This window comes from Stylophora pistillata, chromosome 3, assembly GCF_964205215.1.
Source record: "Stylophora pistillata chromosome 3, jaStyPist1.2, whole genome shotgun sequence".
NCBI lineage: Eukaryota > Metazoa > Cnidaria > Anthozoa > Scleractinia > Pocilloporidae > Stylophora > Stylophora pistillata.
Genome location: NC_142521.1, coordinates 28,411,136 through 28,423,962, shown reverse-complemented (window position 1 = coordinate 28,423,962; position 12,827 = coordinate 28,411,136). Strand labels below are relative to the sequence as shown.

Genomic DNA, 12,827 nt, shown 5'->3' with positions numbered 1-12,827 from the left:
TAGAACTCCTGGAATGATTACTCCATGTTACTTGTCATCCGATATGAAAACCTCATTTCACTGAAAACAACCTGGAGGCATTTTGGTTCCTGAATCAAGCCAAAAAAACCATTATAACCCCGTTTTAACCAAGGAATGGAAAATATGCCTACGTTTACACCAAGCGGAGGCCAGCAACTTCTTGTCCGGGGAACAATTGAAGAAAATTTTGACGATAAAATGCCTCTCACAAGTCGCTACGCATGGCCTCGTAGGTCAGAATCGTCGCTAAGCACAAGCAGCTTTCCAAACAGAAACAGCAAGAATCCATTTTTTGCGAGGCATAATCCTCATCCACAGAGAGTTCGCCATCTAAAAGGACTTTTAGATGTCCCAATTTGCACTGTGATCGATTATACGGTATGTACACCAACAGTCGGCACGCCAACTATTGACCAAATGCGGCAGAGACCTCTGAAATCCAGCCATGGTTTGCGCTTACCAATCAATCTAGACAACGTGAAAGAAAAAGCTGTTCCATCCGTTGGTTTAGGTAAGATTTTTTCTGCCTTTTATTCTACCTTTTCTGATTTTAGCCTATGGTAACGATGTTGTAATTGCACTTAGCAACGATAAATCGTTTTGAGGCACTTTGGACCAGTTCGTAATTGATAACTCCTCAGCTGTAATTTCTTTGTCGTTCTGAGCACGAATGCGCTCAAATAGAGAAATAACTAAAATGCTATCGTGTTGAAGATACATCCGCTAATTCACGAAAGGCAAACAGAATAACGTGTTTTTATTGCTTTGTTTGAGCTTTTCTTTGCTTCGCAAATTCGTGTCATCACTGAAAATTGCATGTCAATCGATAAGCTTGATACCAATAGATATTCTTTTAATTTACTAACAACTGTGGAAGTTTTAATTAAAATACTCTGTCTAGCACAAGCATGTAGAACAAACAGTTTTAATCTTTACTGCTACTTTTTTCTTTCTTATTATTTGCATTTCTATCCTCAACATACGAGTTTGAAAACTCTAGAAATATAATTATAAACAAACTAGTTGCCACATTGTGGACTTATGTTCACTACTATTAATAATTTCGTTTCCTTGTTTGAAATTATTGTAGTGTAAATTAGGAGAATAGAAATATCTTTTTTATTAACTAGAAAAATCCTGTCTTTTCGTTTTGACCCTTGAGTACGTTTTCTAGCATTTTTTTAAAAAATTGCAGGATTAGTAAAACCTTTATGAAAATCACAAAGATTCCCCGCTAAGCCCTAAACGTAATTTTCTTTATTCTATACTCTTAGATACATAGTCATTGACTTTTCATTGATCAGCACTGCAAATAGTTAAAATAGCAGAATTTTTCACCGCATCAATATTCAGATCCTCACTTTTTGTCACAAGGACCTCAATAAATGGCAAAGCTTACAGGAACATCCATTACTTAAATAGCAGATGTTTAATATCTAATTATGACATGTTGGAAAAAGTCCAATTACATCCCTGACTAGAGCTTCAATTTCCTATTAAGAATCCCTCCCTGTAACAACCTCTAGTAGTAAGTTTCCGAAAAGACAGTGCTGGCCTCTATGACAACCCCAATCTCCAAAAAGCTCCCTCTTTGATAGCCCCCATTGGGAATTTCAAGTTTCTGAAATCTGCCTACTCTATCAATCCCTCTGAAGAGTTTCAAGTTTCTGAAAAACCCCTGTCAAAGTTTCAAGTTTCTAAAATAATTTTATGCCTCCTCTTTGACAACCCTGGTATAAAGTGTCAAGGTTCTGATGCCCTCTCTTCAACAAATTACACTTGTGTAGATTATTAGGTTTCCGTTAAGTCCTCTCTTTAGTAGAGGCCTTCTTCACTAACTCTTGTATGTGAATATTCCACTTAAGATCACAACTAATCTGTAGGCCTAAAACTTTGAGACTAATGTCACTGTCTCTAATTGCTGACCTTTTACTACTAGGGGCTCATAGTCAGACTTTTTCTATTCTCTAACAATCCTTGTATGGAGTTTCCAGAGTTTAAGACACCTGCCTTTTTAACACTTCTCTTTAGAGTTTCAAGTTTCTGGTAAGCCCCTTTTCTAGCAAACATTTAGTATATTTTCAGTAGCCCCCCCTGTCTAGAAAGTCAGGTTTCAAAGCAGAACCTTGGTTAGACTTAAAGTTTCCAATAAGCCTCTTCCCCCCCCCCCAATCCCCCTGTCTAGATTGTCAGGATTCAGAGGAGAGCCTTGTCTAGACTTAAAGGTTTCTGATAAACCTTTTTCCTGAATCCCCCTCCCCCCCTCCAGGTTTACCCCATCAAGAGTTTTTGATTTCTTATTTGTTTCATCTCCATGCCCTAGCTTTCACTTAAAAAGATAAACTGTTAATGAAAAGTAGGCCTAAATGGTAAGGCTATCCAAATGGTTATCCTCTAATATCTGGTTGTTATTATTATTACGGTGATGTTTATGTTTTCATCAAACTATTTTATTTGAAAGCCTCGGTTATTTTCGATTTTGAATATTGAAGAGTTTCAGCTAAAGAAAACAATGCGTAGATTTAATAGTTTTTAAGCTACATGACAGCTCAGATTAAAATATAATGACCCACTGTAAACTTCAATGTAAAGATCACAAAACCTCACTGACAATTATACTTTTTGTTACTCTGTAGTTCCAATAACAGAAACCTGGCGAGAAGAGTTGAGGAAACTCACTGAAGCTTCTGGCCTTAAAACCAAAAGTCGCTATACCAACATTGCAAGTTATCAGGTGCCTCCATCACGGCAGGGATCAAGACAAGGGGAGAGACCTCCACCATCAAGAGGTGGTATGTTTCCTCCCCCATCAAGGAATGGAGAAAAACCACCATCTAGAAATGGGGAAATTCCTCCATCACGGAATGGTGAGAAGCCATCATCAAGGTTGGGAGAGTCCAGGCAAGGAGGCAGGCCATCTATACTGCAACAGGAACTTCCCCTGCAGCACATTGCAGCAGATACCGATAGTGATCTCACTGTAAGTAATTATTTTTAAAATATTCACCAAAGACAAAGTGAATGTCAATGAATCCCTGACCAATCAAAGTGATGCATCTTTACAAAATCTGAGCAATTACACCAAAATCCTTTATGGGTATACTTTATTATTATTAATTTTACATGGGACACTCAAATCATCCAAATGGGTGATAGGGTGGATGAAAAATTGCTATTTTTCCAATTACAGACAAGTAAATAGTGGAAGTAGCAAATCAATTCTTTTGTTCCCAATGTTGGTTGGGAGGTGGAAATACCCCCTCCTATGCAAAATGACAGAAATGATTGTGGTTAAACATAGGGTTTTTATCCCACAGAATGATTGGGTGAGCCAATCAAATTATTCCATCGCATTAACGATGTTCAGGATGTGCAAAACTCCTCTATTCTTATATATTTCTTTAGCTATTAAGTTATCATTTAGGGATGTAAGAGAATGATTTAAAAAGACCTTCCATTTACTTTCACGTATATTCAAGGAAGTAATATGTAGAGTTCAAAAGAGACATGACCATTGATAAGATGTAAATGTAGCACTGTCTTCACTGGTGTCAAAGAGTTCTACTTCAAAGCAATCAACAAAAGTCTGAGCCACACCAAGATCAATCTGCAACTTACAGCTCTCTGGGGTTAAATTCAAAGTTTGCAACAGGAGTTTGGACCACTTTCATGGGGGTGTCTTTGAAGCTCATGCATTTCCATTACCTCCTAAACTGGTGTCCATATTCTTACTTAGCTGCTTGGTAGGGGAGGAGGGGGGGGTCCTTAACTTGAATTTAAAAAAAGCAAAGATTTACTTTAATTTGTACTATAGCCCAAGTAAGGAATGAATTATTGTTAGGTAATTTAATTTTAAATGCTTCCTGTGGAGTAATCATGTAATATTATCCTATTGTTGGGGAATTTTGATGTCTGACAAGAACTAAACAAAATTCACAGATCTGAGAGAAAGGAGAGGTCTGAACTCCCCATATCCCCCCGCTTAGATCCTAAACTGATCAAATTAATACAGTATAGTATGATAGGTAAAAAAATATTTATGTTGTATGTTCATTTTTTCTAGATGTACAACATGTTGGTTAATATTCTTCAACCAACACATCCTGATGACATAAAATCATGGTTAGTTCATGCCCCAGACAGAGGTATGATCTTAGTTTATGAATTTAAAAGTTGGGGTGGCATACTAATTAGCATGATGAGGCTGTTAAAGGGTCAAGAAATGAGAACATCATTTTATTCCCACGATTTTAGTTTGTCATAGAGTCCTTGGTTCAAACTTATGATCACTTTGTTATGATAGTTAGAAGAGTAAACTTAAATTTTATAGTTTTATTTGAAGCATGAGCACCAATAGTAGTCCTTGTAGGCAAAGTCAAAATGAATTTCATCAGTTAGGTGTCTCACGTCAGACTCCTTGAATTGTGCATTTTTTTCTCACTGTAAGGGAAAATTGAAGGTGGTAAATAATTAAACTCATTAATTAGCTTTTGGTTGTTTTGAATTGTATTTAAGTTTGGTAATTCAACCTAAAGTGGTGTGTTCTGCATCTAATGCTCTGTTTAATTAGATAGATTAAAAATATTTAAGGTTTTAATTTTTGTGTACCACTGTTAGTTAAATGGCTGAATTGACCAAAGCTCAAATTGTCATGGTTATAGCCCGGATGCCTTAAAGAAACATCAGCATAACTCTCCCACAAGTTGAGTTATAAATGCAGTCAATTATCTTGCTGTAAAGCCCCTTTTCTGGATAAGGGTTTTGAAAGATAGGATTTTGTCCAAGTAGCATTAAGTAGTGCTGTCAGGTTTTACTCTTCTTGGAAGTACTTGATTTATTGTAACAATACTTTATTTCAGAACAACATGCAAAGACATAATTATTAAGAAAAAGGAAACCCAGAGGTTGGCCCTATATCAAGGGTCTCCTATTTATGTAAAAAATCGTACAGAACTAGTTAATAAAAATATAAAAAAGTCAAATAAGAAACAGCTAAATATCAATTATAAAATGACAATTCAATAAATATTCATATGTTTCTTTAATTTTGATTTAAACTCACGAACGTTAGGGCTGTCACAAAAATTAAATAAATTAATAGGAAGATTATTCCAGGGTTTGATAATTCTGACAAAGAAAGAATTTTTGTAACAGTTCAGTTTTGCGAGTTTGAGTTGTAGTTTATATGGGTGGTTGGATCTCGATTTAGTGTTTTTACAAAGTTCAAAATAGTCGCTGAAATTCAATCCATTTAGATTGAATACAGTTTTATAACATTCCACTAAGGAAAGGAAATCTCTCCTTTGTACTAAAGAGTTCCATTTAAGAATTTTACACCTCTCCGTATACGCCATCTCTTGTCTTCTTTGGCCTAAGGCAATTCGCGAGGCTCTTCTTTGTATCTTCTCAATTTCATCGATGTCTTTGATGAGGTGTGGTGACCACACCGGGCAGGCGTATTCCAAGATTGGACGAACCAAGGTTTTGTACAAGTTTGAAAAAACATCTTTGTTTTTACCACCTACTGTGCGTTTAAGTAAGCCAAGAACCTTATTTGCTTTGTAAACTATTTGTTCAACATGTTTTGACCATTTCAGATCACTAGTCATAATAACTCCAAGATCTTTGTAATTAGATACATTCCTCAACACTATACTCGATATATTGTACCGTGTGGACTTTTTGTCTCTGTTATGTGTAATTCTCATGACTTCACATTTGGTAGAATTAAATTTCATCTGCCAACGATCCACCCATAGGTCGAGGGTGGTCAGATCTATCTGTAAAGCAATAGAATCATCGATATTATTTATCTGTCGGTAGATTTTGGTATCGTCGGCAAATAATTTGGCAGTAGACGTGATGTCATGCCAGGTATTTCGTTCACATAAATAAGGAACATAACCGGTCCCAGTACTGAGCCTTGAGGGACACCAGATGTAACTGGTGACTAATCCGAGTACGATCCACGCACCATAACTCTTTGTTTTCGATTGGTTAAGAAGTTCTTGAACCACAGGTGCAGCTGCCCGTCTATCCCGTACCTATTGAGTTTTAAAAGTAGGCGCTCATGAGGGACACTGTCGAACGCTTTTGACAGGTCCAGAAATATTACATCAGACGCTTTAGACGAATTTCTTGTTAAGCACCAGTCATTATAACAGCTTAAAAGTTGTGACACTGTCGATCAGCCTTCCAGGTATCCAAATTGGCTTGGGTTTAGTAGTTGGTGTTCCGTCCAAAATGAGACAACTCTCGATTTCACAATCTTCTCCGCCGTTTTACTGATGATAGATGTTAGCGAGACCTGGCGATAGTTTTCCTTTTTATATTTTGGTCCCTTTTTATAAATTGGAATAACATGTGCAATTTTCCAGTCGTTGGGTAGTGAGCCGGATTGGAACGACATGTTAAATAAGTTACAAAGTGACATAGATAGTTCCAGTGCACATTCTTTTAGGATACGAGGCGATAATTTATCAGGACCTGGGGATTTGTGTATGTTTAGGTTTTTCAGATGTTTTTCCACTTCGCTAGGTGTACATAATACATTGCACAACTTTTCATTGAGAACATGATCAAATTCCGGAAGAGACTTTTGTTCTTGTGTAAATACTGATGCAAAATATGCGTTCATATGTTGTGCAATCTCCTGATCCCCAGTAATTTCTACACTTCCATCTTTTAGGAACAATAGGTCGTTAGTTCCTTTTCTTATTGAACGCATGTAGTTCCAAAAAGGCTTGGAATTATTCTCTACCTGCAATTTATCTGCGAGTGCCTCAAGATGTCTCCATTTGGCTGAGTTGCATTTCTTTTTCAAAGAATTGTTCAAAGTACGATAGGCGGCCCAGTGATTTTCATTGTTGGATTTTTTTGCTTTTTTATAAAGGTGTTTCTTTTTCCTGCACAATTTAATTAAATCCTTCGTAATCCATGGAGCGATGTTTTTTCTTCTATGCTGGTACTTGGGAATACTTTCATTTCCTGCTGCAAAATAAAGGTCTTTCCATGCTTCCCAGTTAGCATTTATGTCCTGTTGTTCTATTGTAAAGTACCAGGGTGAATAACTGAACAAAGATCTTAGATGATTCCAGTCTGCCTTGTTGAGTGCATAATTTTCTTTAGTTGAGATCCGTTGTTGGTAGGGGCGAGTGTTTACGATGAATGTTATTGAATTATGATCGGAGAATGGTTCACCGACTTCCAAGTTATTTATCAGGTTGATGTTAGTTGTTAGTACTAGGTCTAATATGTTGTTCCCACGAGTAGGCTCGTCAACCATTTGATACAAGAAATGGTCTTGAACTATTTCAGACAGGAGGTAGTGATGCTCAGATGATTTGGTAGGATGGTTCGTAGACCAATCAAACTCGCTTAGGTTAAAATCTCCAGTAATGAGAAGATCTGTGGTTGTAATCGAAGAAAGGTATGACCGAAGGTCTTCCAGAGGCTTCAAGTCACTACTTGGCGGCCTGTAAAATGTTCCAATCGTTAATTTCTTCCCTCCGTCCGTGATTATATCAACAAATAGTAACTCAGAAGGTAGATCTTGATGTTCTCGTATTGAGGTGATTATGTCTTTCTTCGTCGCGATCAAAACACCACCGCCATGTCTAGCTCCATTGCTGGCACGGTCTTTCCGGTAGACAGTATAATCGCTACCAATACCAAGTTGTGCAATGTATGATTTAATTATGCTGTTACAATTTAAACACTAACTGCAGATTTACCCTGTTGGTTGGATATGTAGTATTACTCATTTTAATGCATGTACTAAACTTATGATTAAAGTTTCCCTTTTTTGTGATCACACAGAAAAAGAAATTGTTCTTGACATGATTCGTGCAGTGTGCACATCTGATAATGAGTACAGAGAAGGATTCAATGATACAATGAAGTCTGTCATGTATGATGACCAGCTATTACAACATGAGTCTAGCCTTGATTTAGATGAGATACAGAAATATAATGAAATGAAGAGAAAGGAGAGAGAAGTGCTGGAGAGGAAGAAACAAGAAAAAGAAGAAGCAGAAAAACCAAGGTAAAGAATCATAGTTGTCTAGGATTTTTCACTTAAGTTGCATTCCTTTCTACCCCAAAGGACCCATGCAGTATGGTATGGTGTGAATAATATTGTATATCTATAGTTTAAATTGTTTGTCAGTTAGTCAACAGGATTTTTTCTACAGCAAGATCTTACACCAGCAGCACCATTTATACCATTTAGTAGTGGTAAGGGGAGGGGGGAAGGGTGAGGGGGGAGGGTGAGGGGGTAGGGTGAGGGAATATCAATAGATCATATGTATGGTTGGAACTCCCAAAGGCATGCTTAATGTGATCCTTTGTTTCTTAGCGATGAGATCTACCCTTCAGTCTGTTTTTTGTAGCTTCAAATGTGCATATAATTAATTTTAGCCTTAACCCTCTATTTTCTGTCTGACTCTGAAAAAAAAAAAAGGATGTCTGAGCCTCTTTGAAAGTCTAGGATGTTACCATTTTTTGGCAGTACGAGTTTACTCTCCTCCCTGACTGCAGCCCTTTGATCAAACTGTTTTCCTTCTCCTTACTTCCTTCAGTCATTTAGTCTCAATGCTTGTTTCATAAACCTTTCATTTCTGTTTTTTCATTCTCTCACAGATTTTGGGTTCCATCTATGTCTCACTCCACCACTCCATGCTTCTCTTTGACTCTACAGGGCTTTTCCCTGGCAACAAGAGGTTTCTCTATTCCTCTTCTTGGTTTATCTTCTTTAATTTCTGATGCATGCTGATTCTTGGTGAAAGTTTTCCAGTGCTCATGTCTTTTATGATACTGTTGATATTCTCTTTATTATGAAAAAAAAAGTATTTATTTAATTGGAAGTATGCTTATCTGCATGAACAACAACAGGTCTACTCTTTGAACTAAAGAAAGAGGAACTTACTTCACCCTTCTTTCATCACTTTTTTGTTTTTCTTGGAAGCATTAAAAGTGATTCATGCAGTCATACATATACAAATAATGAGTGGCAAAATTAAGTCATGGTATGCTCTAGCTATTGCTTCTAAATTTTCTTCTATAGCTTAATTCATTTACTTCCCCCTTTTCAATATTTCCTGGTTTTGAAAATGTGGTCACTTTTTTCTTGCCGAGGGTTGTTGACCATCTACTAACTTAAAGGGAATTTTTAAGACCTGCCAACTGCTTTTGCCACTCATTGTAGTGACAGTGTCCAAGGTTATACTCTTATTATATTGCCTTGTGAAGAAGTCCTGTTAATTCTGATTTAAAAAGATTAAGAAGCCTGCAATTTATACCCTTCTGTTTTCCTACTGAGAACTGCTGATAGCTGCTTTTGAGCCATCAAGTATTATGCTTCTCAGGCTCAATTTCATTCTTTGCAGCTGAACAATATGCTTAATCATCTTCATTTACCATTACCACTCAATGCTCCTTTAGTTCTGTTCTTGAGTTATTCAATTGACATCTCCCTCTGCCATCAGATCAACTATGGTGCTCATTTGTGTTAATATTCCCAGGACACCCCGTTCAGCAGGTTCCCAGGGCTATACTCAATATCAGTGGACGAGTCCTGGATGTAAACCCAGCTCACCATTTGTTGCATCAGAGAGAAAGAAAGAAGCATTGATGGAACAGAGCAAACCAAGGCCTGGCACAGCAGAAGCAGAAATTGAAGGTACAGAAAAGTTCACCAGAAGGGTAGTAATTAGCGAGAAGTGTCAGTTTTCTCCTTCCCAGGGTATCACCATTGAAAGGGTGCAGTTTTCCTTTTTCAATGATGTTGTCCTGGCAACATGTGGTAAAAGTGGTGTTTGAGAGGTTGTAAAATAACTGAGATATTACAAGCACCTTAATTGTTCGGTCAGAAACCCATTGTTTATTGCAGAAGTAAACCCATAGAAAATTGAAACATTTGAATTTTCAGAAAAGCATCACACCTTCTCTCATTTTACCAATGTAATAGAAGCCAATTATCATCCCAGGAAATTAAATAGATCATTTTGTTGCAACATCAAGTCAGCTGTATTAGCTGTGAACAGTGATAGTGCAAAAATCCCATGGGAGATGAAATTTAATTGTTTGTTACTAAGCAAATACTGAGCATTTAAAGTGACTGATCATCTGGGTGAAAATGCTCTAAATGACCAATTACTATTGTGTTCTAAAAGTTGACATTATTTCCATCATCAATTTTGAATACCATTTTTGACACTCAATATTTACTCACAAGAAATGGCTTTCTTTTTTCAGAGATTCGAAGTCGGCTCCAGTCCCGCTCTTCACCTCGAGTGTTCTCACATCAGAGAGCCTCAGCATCACGACACTCTGTCAGGGCCCAGTCTCAGCAGAGTGTGTATGTTCCACCAGCTGAGTGCCTGGAACCTGCTGCCATTAGGCCTCCTAGTCACCAGTCCATCAAGTCACAGCAGTCAGTGATTCGCAGCATTTTGTCATACAAACCACAGCAAAATCAGTAATGGCCAATGGTTGTTGTTGGCATAATTGGAATATCTATATTTGTAGATAAATCTCTGTCAGTTCAAGGCATATTTCAAGTAAAAAGCATGTAAATGTAATATATAATTTATTTTACTTGTCTATGAGCACTACTTTGTAGATCAACTAACACAGTAGCTGGTGTTAGACTAAGAGGTAGTTTTTGGGAATTTTTTACGTGTTTTACTCAGACACTACTTGTGTTGGGACCCACTTTTCTTATTCCAGGAATGACAAGATTTTATTCTAAAACCCAATTAAGTTGCTGTTTTTGTAACCGTTTGATGCCTTCCATAAAAGGGTTAGAAATTGAGCCATCCTGTATGTTAGTCTTGTTAGAGAAAAAAAAAATTGTAGAGAACCTTTTTTAAGAATTTCACTTTCCACTCAACTTAGGCACATAAATTATTAATTTTTTTTCACCCTTTAAGTAAATAGCTAACGTTTTTATATATTTTTTTTCTTTAGTGTCACATTATACATTTAAACTTGTTACATTTTTTTTTTTAAAAGAAATTAAAAAGTTTGAATGGACCAAAAAAATCTGAAATCTTTTTGTGTGGAGTGTACAGAGATACGCTGCCCTTTAAGAATAATTAAATTGCTTTATTTTGGATTTAATGAAAGTGTGTAAAGGATGACTATCAGAGAACGAAAACAAATCAGTGAGATTTCGTTGACCTGTGTGCGTTCATAGACTTGCTTGAAAGAAATTTGATCGTCAACACGGGAGAATTTGTACACGGGCAAGTTTTGAAATTGGAATCTAGATTTTTATGTACATGTGAAAAGAGAGAGAACAGGCTCTTTGGTACACCAGGTGTTGCTCTGTAAGATTTGTTCAAATGAACTACTCGAAAGTTTATTACTGTTTAAGAATTCATTTTGTAAACACAGGAATAATAAAAGTCAAAGAAACTGGATGTGTCCTGTTTAATAGGTACTGCGAGCACTTGGGTGAGCCCCTGCTCTATATGATGCATCCCTTGCTTAAATGCCTCCCATTGAGAGCTCTTCCCTCTTCTCGTTGTAGGTGAACGCTCAAGAGTAGTTGTTGTTCATCGTCATTCATGTTGGGTAACATGTAGGTAATGCTTCGGCACAAAAATATGATGAATTGCGTTTTTGTAGGGACAAATGAGTGGTGCACGAGACAGGAGCGTGTGTGTGACTGCTGTTTTCGGAGTACTACACCTTAAAATCTTAATTTCTTGATTCTGTAAAAAACACTGTAAATTGATACACTGTGAAATGAAATAGATATTTTGAACGGAAAGACCAAATAATTGTTTTAGGAGCTTTTTCTGTTACGCATTACGGTGACCATCACATTTCCATGTGCAATTTAAGTATTTTTTTATTTGTAAATCAATAGAAGCTTGACTTCTTTTTCATGTGGGCTTAGAGCCACCTTAACTTTGCGACCATTTAACAGTTCCTGTCTACCTTTTTTTCAATACCTTCACTGAATGCAGAAGAGAGTCGCAAACAATTTCAAGGCTGTGTGTAATACAGATAGAACAAAGAAAACAACTTCTCTGTACCCCATCAGCCCCTAAGAGCTTCTAGCTTATGCTTTCACCCTAGGATCAAATGATCTAAGGCACGAGAATAAAGGATATGATCACCAATTTAAGAATCCCCAGACTGTCAAAAATATTTTTTCTTGTCATTATCAGGAAATGTGAGGAGATCAGTGTAGAGAATGTAAAAGTTGAAATAAGAGTAGGGAGGGTCAGTGATTTTGACCGGGTGTCTGTACTTTGGTAGATCAAAAATTCATTCACAGAGATCGAAGTGTCCACGATTAATAGGGAACTTAAGCAGTCACGACGGCAACACCACGGAAAACGTTGATTAAAAAATGAGTTTCTACTTTTAGCTAGAATTTCGAAAATGGCTGCATGTGTTTTCCGTCTCATAGGGCGCCAGACCTCAAACTCAACATAACGCGTAAAAGTAGCGTTGAGTTCCACATGTAAATTAAAATAATTTGCCGCCGCGGTTTCGATTCACAGACGACGCAAATTTTGGTGATTTCACGTTGTTGTTTTGCAAAGGACGGATAAGAAATGTACACAGTTTTAAAACGCACGTGCTGGGCTATTGTTCTGCCTATTAGATCTATTGTTTTTCTACGTTCTCGTTGCCGTCGCCGTCGTGGTTTGCTTAAATATAGAACAGATACCGCAAAATTGGATATATTTGTCAAATAGATAAACAGCATTGCTGTGAAGGGAGAGGCCTAAGATGGGGCACAGGGTACACTTGAAGTGTCGACTTTGTTTTACCGCTGAAAACTCGAC

At 37.1% G+C, this 12,827-nt stretch overlaps 1 protein-coding gene across 1 annotated transcript; it reads left to right on the top strand.

The window, feature by feature from the left end:
- The first annotated feature begins 1 nt into the window (after nucleotide 1).
- Nucleotides 2-11,444, top strand: LOC111336206 (uncharacterized). Its single transcript, XM_022942255.2, has 6 exons — nucleotides 2-532; nucleotides 2,658-3,001; nucleotides 4,085-4,166; nucleotides 7,840-8,065; nucleotides 9,543-9,700; nucleotides 10,276-11,444. Exons 1-6 carry the CDS (start codon nucleotides 136-138, stop codon nucleotides 10,500-10,502), a joined length of 1,434 nt encoding a protein of 477 aa, XP_022797990.2. The 5' UTR covers nucleotides 2-135; the 3' UTR covers nucleotides 10,503-11,444.
- Nucleotides 11,445-12,827: the final 1,383 nt, after the last annotated feature.